General features: G+C 40.6%; 1 protein-coding gene across 1 annotated transcript in view; it reads left to right on the top strand.

Annotated features, from left to right (window-relative positions):
- The window catches only part of slc2a9l2 (solute carrier family 2 member 9, like 2), a 49,832-nt gene extending 39,816 nt beyond the window's left edge, over positions 1-10,016 (top strand). The window contains exons 11-12 of the mRNA XM_079297293.1: positions 1,036-1,163; positions 9,554-10,016. Of these exons, the coding sequence (XP_079153419.1) occupies positions 1,036-1,163; positions 9,554-9,835 (410 nt within the window). The 3' untranslated portion in view covers positions 9,836-10,016. The remainder of the gene's footprint in view (positions 1-1,035; positions 1,164-9,553) is intronic.
- The last annotated feature ends 2,069 nt before the right edge of the window (positions 10,017-12,085 follow it).

The raw sequence follows: 12,085 nt of genomic DNA, 5'->3' as shown, positions 1-12,085 counted from the left end.
TGTTTTCTTTTAGAATATTGGAAAGAAAACCTACAGAAATACACGTGTGTTTATTTTACTACACTCTGTCAAGTTGAGTCGCAGTTTTCTTCCTAAATTCACCAACAGTTAGAATCAGATTATGCCTCATTTTCATATTCAAACACATTTTATGGTGATATCTATTATTTAAAATGTTATGCTATTCACCTGTAGTGTCTCTCTTTAAAACACAGTAACATAAATCAAGAGTTGTATTCTAACAGTCAAAGAAAGTTTCATTTTACGAGTCCAACTCAATTCAATTCGGTCAAATACATTGTTGATTGTATCTCCGTGGCCTGAAACGGTAATATGAGCTTCATCTGAGTTTGTTCTGATAAACCGGATTCAGTGTTGTGGGAATTGAATAGGACGATGGATTATAGAGTCAGACGCGCACTACTATTGATTACACTTGGAGGGCAGGAAGAACACAAGACAATATCGCTTGGATTAAACACCACCTCCTAACTCTTTCACCTTTTGCCATCATTGTGCCTTTCCTTAATTAAACAAAAGGATAACATTTTCTATGACATCCATGTCTATAATGCATTATAAACATTATTATTATTCTACATTATTATATTATTAGCACTCATAAACATTCACAATGAGTTATATCACATTATTATTATTATTATAACACATTACAAAGCATTTTATAATGAGTATAAACTATAATTGTCATAGTTATAATATATTTTAATCTTAAATTGCTGATTGTTTTCTTTAAGTAAAGTCAAAATGAGTTTTACGTTTTGTGTGTGATACATTTCATCTTCAACAACGACCACTTAAAGTAATAAAAAACTTATTATTATAAGTAATAATAATGAGTGTTGATAAAAAGTGTTACCAATAAATGTTGACTCTGACGTAGGAGCAAACAATAAGCAATCCTTTTCCACTTCATGTGGTTTATAAGCACAGAATACTTAACGCTCAGAGCGGAGCTGTTTGCTTCTGTTCCGCGGTTCGTTAGAACTAATGGTCTTCTCCCTTCTCTCTCAGGTGGCATCCCATTTGTCTTGACCGGAGAACTGTTTGAACAGTCCTACCGACCTGCCGCCTTCATGATCGCTGGCATAGTAAACTGGCTGTCCAACTTTGCCGTCGGCTTCCTGTTCCCATTCATTCAAGTGAGTTACCTCATCTAATTGTGTGCACTTGTACACGTTTTAGTTTTGGGGTTGGGGTCAGGTTTTGGAGCCCAATGTCAAGAGAGATGAGTGACACTTTTCTAAAATAAAGCATTGCCCACACTGTTAAAACAAAATAACACCAACTATGTTTGTCACTTTAGCCTTTGGCAAGCCTTTGGCACTCCAGTGTGTTCCGTTGGGCATTTATAACTCAACTGTGATTACAAGGCACAGTTTTTATTTCCCTTGTAAGTGTGGCGATTTGTGAGATTCTTGCCACATAACTGCAAGATATTAACAGTACAACATACTGTAAAGGGGCACTCAAGTCTCTTTAGAGCTTGGCCCATATTAGGGAATTAAACACAGGATGTCTTGGCCTCTTCAACTTCTATTTCGATGCAGTATCAAACATGTAACTACATCATGTTTGGTTAGGTTTTTTTCTTTTTTTCTTTTTTGGGTTGTGAGCTCTGTCAGAGTGCGCAGCAGTACTGAAAAGATCCAGTGTGGACACTGACTGGCTGCTGACATGCTGATTTTGCTGCTCAGCCTTGTAAGCAAGGTGTTGCTGGTGAAACTTGAGATGTGACAGGAAAGCTGAATGTAAAATATTAGACACAGAAGCACTTTCAAAGCCTTGTAGAAACTATAGTTGTTGGTTGTCAAAACGGAAGTGGGTTTGATTTTTGGCCCTCTATTGTGGAATGCTCCCTTTCTATTATTAAATTGCCAAAATGGGCATCTTTGAAGTGCTATGGGACCCGGGATAGAACTCCTTTGTAAGGAGGGCAAATGTGTTTTTAGAGTATTATAAGCACAGTTTCAGATGGAAGAGTGTATTAGTGTCTGACACTGGAATGTTTTTCCTGGAAACTGCAGGGTCCTCTTTCAACCTCTAAAACTTGACTGTTGCTCCTGGCGGCTCCGCATCACTGCCTCCTCTCATTTTACCTCCTCTGTCTCTCCCCTGCCTCTCCCTCTTCCTCTCTCTTTCTCTCTCGGACTCTCTCTTTCAGATTTTCATACCTTTAACTTAAATGTTTTTCCCGTTACAATCTCTTGACTGAAGCACCATCCTTAGGAAACATAGTGTTTGTACAATTTAGAATTGGGTTTGTTGGTGTGAGAGGATATTGGCACCTTGGTGTATGAATAGCTAGTAAAAGTATAAAGGTAATATGCACTAGTGCGGTGTGAATAAAGTGTTATGTGATGAGTTCAAGAGCTCACGAGCTCAGCAGTCTTATGGCCTGTGGGATGAAGTTATCCCTGAGCCTGTTGGTCCGAGACCGGAATGCTGCATTAGCGTCTGCCAAACGACAGCCGGCAGAACCGGTTGTGGCTGGCGTGATTTGGATATTTGATGATCTTATTTGCCTTTTTCCTGGTCTTCTGGGTGTCGAGGTTTTCATTTTTCATTCAGACTATTCACTCATATAGGCTGTGTCTGAAATCACTGCCAGTTTACTTCATCGTGCAATATAATTACTGTCTGCTATTTTATGTTGGTGTTCGAAATCTGTGTGGGATTTATTCTCTATATAGTGCGCTCAAACAATCCTAAAGCAAAGTCGTGCCTGTATTATTCGAATGCATTGTTTTTGGGGTTTTACATATGTTTTATTTATTAACGAAACAATTTGGCGCTGTCCCGGGTGCTGAAATGCACGAGAGGATATTGATAGGCAGACGGTCAAAAAGCCATGTCTTTTATTTTATATGTTGGCATAAGCTTCAGTCTATTTATTTAATCATTTGTTTATAGGCCTATATATGAGTAATATATGAGTCAATTAGTTTTTGCGGTCCATTTTTGTGTCAATAAAAAGTTGGCTTACAGTGGGCTGGCCTGTACCTTTTCGTGAAACAATTTCCGTAACATATATTTGATTACCATTTCTTAACATGTTGGCCCTTTTGGATCTTGCACATGACGAGCACTCAATATTGGTATAAAATCTCTAGGAAATTAGCATGTCACTTTGTTACTAATATGATAACTTGTAATTATGTATGTAAGTCCTATAAACTGGTGTCTAAATGCAAATACACATTTAGTTGAATTTATTGATCAAGCAGCACAGTTTTCTTAAGTGAGACGAACTCAAATTGAACAGAAAATAGCCAAGAAGCATCACTATACATGACATATCTCTGTCATTTCCTGATTTAATTCCTTCCGTGAAACTACACTCGGTAATCAGATAGATAAATACCGTATTTTTAACTGGGGCTTATTTTCCTGAGAGTAGCTGGAAAGATTACAAAAATGTCATTGATTGAAAATCTATTCATCTGAAAATGATTTATTCATTGTCAGTGTAATTATCACTGACTACATTCACTAAAGAGCTCACAAACTTCTCTGTGATGTAAGTATGATGGTAAGATGCTTCTGTAGCTGATAGTGAGACGTGTCTGATGTAATATGCATTTTTTCCACTTGGTCTACAGGACTTAAACCCGCCTCAAGGTAAACGTCCTGGGCTCTTGGTTCTTCTACGCCGGGGTCCTTGGCTGTAAATAATTGAGAACCTCTGGCTTAGGTTGTTGCTATAGTTTCTATTCTCAGGGTGCAACCTGCAGATTTTATTGGCCACTCGGAGGAAATAAGCTGTGAAAACTGATCTAATATCACCTCTTAAGTCGATATATGCTAACAGACTTTTTAGCGAACATTAGCATTTATTTACGTTTGGATGACTTCTTAAAGTGTAGCTCTTCTTTTAGCTCTGTTTTTGCTCGCTACCAACTCCTGAGGGAAATATCTGACTCTTTACTTTCTAAATGCTCCACTATGTTCACCAGCTAGTGGCTTTCTTTGTCTGTCTGACTTTTGGTCTGGGCAGGTGAAGTACAGTGTTTTTATTTTGCTGGTAAGAGCTTCCTGCTATACCAAAGAGGACACTGATGAGAGTGAATCACAACAGTAAAGCTGCAAAACCAAACCATTGACCCGAATAATGCTTAAACGCTTTATAGCGCTCAGGGGAATTCAGGGTGGGTTCATTACTATGAACGACCAATTTCATATCCAAATAGTTAAGCTATAGGTGCATCCATTGTTCATATCCATTCATTTACGCAGTGATACAAATAACACACAATCCATTCATTTAAAAAAAGATCCTGAACTAAATACAATGTGCTATTATCTAGAAACCATCAAAACAAAGTCTGAGAGAAACATTATTAAACACAGTAGATTATAAATCTTCATAATAATGTATTCAATTGTATATTTTATATTAAAGGATAAGTCATATTAATTGCCCTATATGCCAAGAACATTGTTCAGCTCAGCTTTTTAGAGAGGCAGAACGTTGCCCTCGGTCATAATGTCCCACTTGTCCCTCATTAGACTCTAATTGCATTTGACATTTCAATCTTTGTGAGCTGAAAACACATAGATATGTATGCTGAAGTCCATGCCCTCTTAAACCTGCAGTTTTCTCAACTTATACAAGCACTTCTTCACTTTTTCATTCTGGCTTTCTCAGAAAGAGCCTGAGGCTTGTTTGTTTAAATTCAATTAAATTCATGATTGAATGTAAGGTACCCCAATACCTGATTGTAAGTCCAACCTTGGAAACAGTAGATTGCTTTTTTGAAAAGCAACTTCTCCTTGAATATACCTCTCAAAACATCGGCTGTCTTCAACTGAATGCAGGAAAACATTCACGCTTCAGAGCACTGAGAGGAAGGACAGTTAATACTGGTGAATCTATACATGCATCCGTCTCTGCTTCGTGAGTAATTGCATGTGATTTGCAACATATTAAGTACTGAGGCACCAAACATTATAGAATCTATAACACATGAATATTTTCAGATACTCGTGGGTGCGTTGGTGCACTCACCTGCTTATGTTAATCACACAGGATGATAGATCGACTGTGATGTTATATTAAGCCCAATATATTTCAATGTGTGTGCCTGTGCCTGTATCTTCTCTTAAACCGTTCTTACATGGGGAATTTGTTTAACCCAGCGGCTATTGCCGTTTTGTCTGCCTCATCTGCATCCTCGATCTTGTATTGAATTTTTAACACTCCTCTTTGCCTAACGACAGCGTGCATGTATGGCGCTAATGTGAGGGAACTTTAGAGGCAATTATAATTACATTGTATTACTGTACACCTGTCTCCGTTACAGCTGACTTTATATTTTAGCTCATGTTACTAAATGGCATACTTGTACTGCTGCAGCTGTTGTATGTCATATAGAGATGCTAAACCACCATGAATTATGTTTGTTGCACCTTCTCGAACTACAGATACGATTAAGATTACGACGTGGTCACGGTGAACAAATCATTAAAAGGTGCCATTGAGTTGAGCGAAGTTGGGTAGCAGGACCACAATTACAAGTTCAATTTTACCTCTTGCTGTTCAACCAATAGAGAGCTGCAGGGATGAAGCATTTTTGAAGGCCAAACTCGGAAGTTAGCATCGCACTGGTTCCCTCGACAAAAAGCCAATGGGACTATTCCATTGGATGTTGGATTACTGCTGAAAATGAACTCTGGCAATCAAATGTTCATGAAACTCGCACGTTTTGTTCAGCAAGATGATGAACAAATGAACACCTTTATGATTTCTGAAGCGTGAATTCAATCGGCACAAGAAAAAAGCTCATGCCAGTCTATGAACAAACTACGACATCGTCAAATGAGCGCGAGTTTACAAAACAAGGCCGTAATGGCCGGCTTGTCGTCATGATGACGATTTTAGTCTCATTCAGCTACTTGTTGGCAACCGCCTTTTTAAAGATACTTAAAAGCTTCAAAATTCACCAGAGGGGTATCTACTGAAGTATTGTATATTGTACAACAAAGCCTTAAAATCTCTTAAGCTTGTGTTAACCAAATACCTTATTTCAGGCCTCTAACAAAAACTAATTTACTTTGAGATGAGGGAACCTGAAGTACAAAAATGCCAACTCATTGCCGGGTTTTACTACTCATTCCTGCACCACTCTATGTTCTGCCCTCTGCTGAAGCTGCAACCTTTACTCTTTTTAAAAAACTATTAAAATGCATTTTTCCAGCCAAACACACACACGTGCACGCACACACACACAGGCAATGTTACTCTTACTGTAACTTGAAGGACATGTCCATCGAGAGGAACAGAAAAAAGTTAGACAACAGTCAGCACATAAGTTTGGGATTAAAGTGAATCTTTGCTTGCGGCATGCTGGACATTGTACTGATGTCAGGTTGACCTTCCGTTGAATGTTTTCTCTACGGTCCCTGCAGACAAACCTAATTTTGTCCTTTCAGCCAGCTGCACCAGAGTGTCATGTATGGGACAAAAAGAGAGACCTAAGATAAAGGGCTTATCAAACACACAGAGCGTGGTTTCTCAGAGGTTGTTATTCTAACAGGATCAGTCAATTGTCTAAGGTGATACGAAAACAGGGCACAAAAATATAACAAGAAATACCAGTATTCTGTATTTGATGGCTTCGCGCCCCAATAATTACAGGAGGAACAGATGTGTGTGTGTTATCCCTAAAGTGCAGGTGTCAAGATACAAACACTTACACTGTGAAGGTACCCTGTGGATGTTTTTTTGACACAAGCACGTGTTAAATATTTCTGCCGACTGGGCTATAACGTGTACTAATTAAGGAGGGGACAAAGATCACAAGCAAATGTTAACAACACAGCGTTTAACTGCATCATACTTTCTCACATTTACACGGAGAGAAAGTCAAGGTAACAGAGCTTAACATGCTAATGTTTGGCAGGTCTAATGTTATGTTAACCACCTTACTTTAGCCTGTCAGGATGCTAATATGTTAATCTGCAGTAAACCCAAAGTACAGCTGAGACTGACAGGAGTGTCATTAGTTTTGCAGGTATTTGGTCATAAACTAAAGTAGTGGAACTTTCATTTTGTTTTGATTTTTGTGGTCCTGTGGTGTGTTTCTGAGCACCAGATTCCCTTTTAAAAAGCTCTCTTTACTGCAGCAGGGGTTTGACAGTTGGTTCTGGTTCTTGCATGCTTCCCTTCCCTCCAGCGGGCCCAGCAATATGGCCTGGTCTCCAGTAGCATGTTGTCGGTGTTGGCTCCCAGCGGGGAGCGGGAAAGCAGCTAAGTGAAGCTCGGCTCCAACGTCTCGTTGGAGCTTCTGACTGCTGGTGGAAGGTGGCAGCAAAGCTGGATCTGTGTGTGTCTGCGGCGGGCTGGTTGCCTGCATTACCTGGATGATTTTACCAGATTTCACACGGAATCCGACCCTTTGACACCGATGACATGCATTAACTATATAGAAGTAGCTAATCTCCTCGCTAATGGTCTCGTTTACTTATGTAGGTCATAAAGAGGCATCAGTATTAAATTGAGACTGTTTTATAATCAGTTAAAAGTTCCTCATAGTTACTATAACACTAAAACCAGGAAGGAGATATCTGCTACGAGTAGAAACATGATTTTATGGATGTCATTTTGAAACAATTACAGTAATGTGTTGAACTCTACAGGTTTCAATGTTTCAGCGACACACTCTCTAAGAAATGTTTATTGGTTTTCAGTGATCAGATGGTGTTTGCTGTGTTATCAGGAAGGTACACACATATATATATTTATATATATATATATATACTAGCCTGCTCTGTATTATCCCGTCCCGCCCTGTCCAAGACTGTCCTTTCCTGTTCTTCTGTCCCATCCTGTACCAATTTGTCCTATCCAGTCTTGTCTTGTTCTATTCTATTGTCCCATTCAACTCTGTTCTTTCTTAACCTGTTCCATCGTGTCTTGTCCAGTCCAGTCCTATCATACGCAGCCCTTTTTTCTGTTTAGTCCTGTCCTGTCTTGTCCCATCCTGTACAGTACTGGCATATCCCATCTTGTCTTGCCTTGCTCTGTCTTAGATTGTACCATTCTGTGCTGTTCTTTTCCATCACATCTGTCCCATCCTGTCCTGCACTGTTCTGTCCTGTCTTGTCCCACTCTGTACTGGCCTGGCCTATCCCAACCTGACTTGCATTCTGTTCTATCCCATCCAATCCCATCCAATCCTGCAATGGCCTGTCCGGTCCTGTCTGGTATTGTTCTATTTCACCCAGTTTTGCACTGTCCTGTTTTATCCCCTCCCCACAGGGTTCCCCACAACTGCAAGTGCCACCTCTATTCTTTATGTCACTCTGGGTGCAACATGTGTTTGAACATGAGACGTGAAAATATAATTCACGTTTGTGTTTGACTGCAGCCACTCAGCCTTCATGAGTCCTTACGTGCATGCCTAATTGTTTGTGTGAACCAAGCTGAACCCAGCTGAGCCATCACAGCAGATCAAAGGCTTATCCCTGCATCAAAGATGGGGCTGTCTCATTCTCCTCAATCCACGGGGCTTGCCAACATTTGATAAATGAAAGACGGAGTGGACACATAAATGTCCTGTTTGTAGCATGACTCATCTAATATGACAACTGAGAGAGGAAGGCAGTGTTTTCTGAGGAATTTGCTAACTTTGCAGACGAGCGTTACGTCACAGAGGCGACATGGAAACTGGGTCAGGGCTTTTCACGATGCTCTGGTTTTGTTATAAAACACACTCAACCGAGGAAACGGTGTCAGAGACTAACAGCAGTGATGATGTAACAGTTGAAATCAAAGCAGTAAGTCGTTCTTCATTGAGGTCATGGTTGTTTGGACGCTGCATTTCTAATACCAGTTACATAGCGCCGCATTTGAGTTCTGTCCTCTCATGAGCAAGGTATTATAGCTTAAGACACACTGGTGGGATCAGTCATATCCGCTCATGCAAAATATCTTCCTCTCTCTCTCTCTCTCCCCCCCCCCCCATGTCACACACACACACACACACAAACAGACCTTCTCTCAAACTCTAAATCCCCCTCTGGGTAATCAGTCAGTGTGTATTTTTAAATCTGTCACTAATCTCCATTATTGGCATAACACACTGGACAAGGTTGGCGTTCAGACTTACATTGTTCAAAACTCTGAAGCGGACATGTCTTGCACGTACCCTCATTCACATGCCTGTATGACCTTTTAAGTGGAAAATCGTGGGGATGTTGTACTGTTCCCAGCATGACACACACAGATGACAAAACAGATGTCACAGACAAACTTCTCTCTGGAGTTGGCAAGAGTTTAGGATGGGTGAAAAATGGCCAGATTTGGGAGGGTATCAGTAATCATCAAATGCTTATCATGCTAAAATAGGACAATCTAAATTTGTGAAATTAAACTGTCAGTTCATTTTACTCTTGAAGTTATGGTAATTGTTGGTGCTTGATATTGACATTTTCATTCCTTTTACAGAGTTCTTTCGGAAAATGTACGCTGGATAGACACAGATGAATCGAATCTGTCTAATTCATAGTTCTGTGTTTTCTGTTTGTGTAGGAGAAGCTGCAGTCTTTCGCCTTCTTGGTGTTTGTGGTGGTCTGCGTCTTGGGATCTATCTACCTCTATGTCGTCCTCCCTGAGACCAAAAATAAAACATTCATGGACATCAGTCAGAGCTTTGCCAAGATCAACAAAATCCCTGTCCCCTCCCCTGGCCATGAAATGGAGCTGGTTCTGTCCAGTAAGCCTGACATGAATGGAAAAGTCCAAGATGGAGAGTGCCTTCTAGCCGAACAAACAACACAAGTTGTGAAGAAACAAGGTTTAAATTTAAACTAGAAGTATTTGTTGTTGTACATATTTATTTCATGACCGTGGTCAATGAAATGAAGTCAGTGATCAAATCTTTTTGTTTAAATGCATTTCTGGATTTTTTATTTTTTGTATGACTGGAATATTTAGGAATACCATGACCAAATAAATATGTAAAGTGTCAACTATAACGACCTAAATAAATATTCCTCTTACCCACCACTGTCTGCTATAATCAATCCAGATTGAATGTATTCATATTTCCTCACCACACACTTTGGACTTGGAACTGATTAAACTTGTCTGAATCAGACAAGCTGCAGCAGCATGCGACATCATCTTGGTCAGATTTCATCTTTGTCGTCGTCTCAAAGCAGCTTCATAATGAGAGGGGGGCAGACGTGTGTCTGATGAGAGACATATTTTGCAGGATTAAAAGCCTAAAGCTGATGTCTTGGTTAACTTCCCGATATAGACAACAAGAGAGGGAGAGAGAGAACGCATAGAGCGCAGGAAAGCTCAAGGGGACAATTTTTTGGAGCCTCTCCAAATCTGAAAGGAGCCAACGCTGCTTCCCACCAGACGGCTGGAGCCAGCGAAGGAGGTGATCTGAACACAGGCAGACAAGCGTGGCTTTGAACAGCAGTTCCAGTGTTCTCCACAGTAGGGTGTACTCCACATTTCAAAGTCCACTGCTGGTCGAGCTAACTCCCCAATCTCTCATATAGACACAGATACGCAGGTATGTGTGCCATGCAATGGCAAAGGGGTGTCCATGTATCTACGCGGCATTGTTGAAGAGAGGTGGGGAAATCTTAGTTTAATTCCTGATCATATCCAGTGAGCTAGTGCCACATATTATAAGTGTTCAACTGGGAAGCAGGTATAAAGTGAGGAGAATAATAATGTGTAATAAAGTCTTGTCTCTTATAGCTCTGTTCCAGCATGTGAGACGATGGCTGTGACGGTGTTTACTGCATGCTTGAGGATCTATAATATCCTCGTGCTTAGCTGCAATGATCAATGGGTCATTTGGTGCCGTGTTTGCCTCCCCACCCTTCCACACAGTCTGCCTCGGCACAGAAACTTCAATATACTTGTGTCCTTACTCTCTTCATAAGAAGGCTGCCTGTCTGAATAGGTCCCGCGCTGTTCATGCAAAGTACAGGCTCAGAATATGCAGATGTTTTTTTTGGTCCATTTTCCTGTACAATCCTCAAAACCATGAACCCTTTCATGCTCCATACGCTAAAATAATTGTATCATACAGTCTGCAGGATGCAACATAACTAATAAGAGCATTTCATCTTTAACTTATTCATCTGCATGCTTTTCTCATGACATTTACATGCAAAATAATGTCCCAGCTATTCCTCTTATCCATGTTCTGATCAGGATACGATGTTTAGCTGCAACACACCAAAAAAGCGGTCTATTCTCCTTGCATGCATGCTTGTATTTCATGTGCGCAGCATGAATAGACTCCTCAACATCCCTGCCACTCTGTCACTCCTGCACCGACTGAGTTACCTCAGCAGTGGGGGATTAACCCACTTTGGTTTCTCTCTGCCTGCTGCATTCTGATGATATCCAGGATGCTGCTATATCAGTCAGTGTCTTATTTTCTGCAACACGATAAACCTTTTACTCGCACAGGTCTTGTTGGAAAGTAACATTGGCCTGTTGTATCCCAGCCTCCCACCCCTGCATCTTGGGGCACTTTGCTGTTTGTGTGGTATATTCTCTTCTGATCTTATTTTGCAGACTGAACTGAGACTTAATCATTTGAACTCTGTCACCTGGCAGCGGGGCTTGCGGGTATTCTTGATAGTTTGAATTTCAACTTTGTTGTGGTGGCTGTAGCTTCAAGACCTTTGTTGACATTTGCACTTAATAAAACAATCATTTAGCTGAAAGGCCCTTCAACTGGCAGTTCCATTAGAAGGCTGCTGAGCCCCTGAAGCATCTGCTTTCTCCTTCAGCCTCAGTGGTGCTCGTTTACCACAAGTGAGTATTTTAGACAGCCTCAGGTAAACATTGAGACAGTAAATGTGTCTTGTAGTTTGGCTGTGTGTGTTAAAGGTATAATATGTAGTCACGTCGTCGGTGGCAGTTTGTAAACGCAGCAATGAAAATCCGCCGCTCAATGAGCAAGCGAGAGAGCGCAACGGTGGTCAAGCAAGCTACTCAGTGAATGAAGAGAAGGATCAACGTTAATGCGAACAAAGCTGTGAATCAGAAGAACACCTTTATGGCGGTTACTTTCTAAAGCACAAA

Source organism: Melanostigma gelatinosum (assembly GCF_949748355.1).
Source record: "Melanostigma gelatinosum genome assembly, chromosome: 3".
In the NCBI taxonomy this organism is placed as follows: Eukaryota; Metazoa; Chordata; class Actinopteri; order Perciformes; family Zoarcidae; genus Melanostigma; species Melanostigma gelatinosum.
This window is presented reverse-complemented; position numbering and strand designations above follow the sequence as displayed.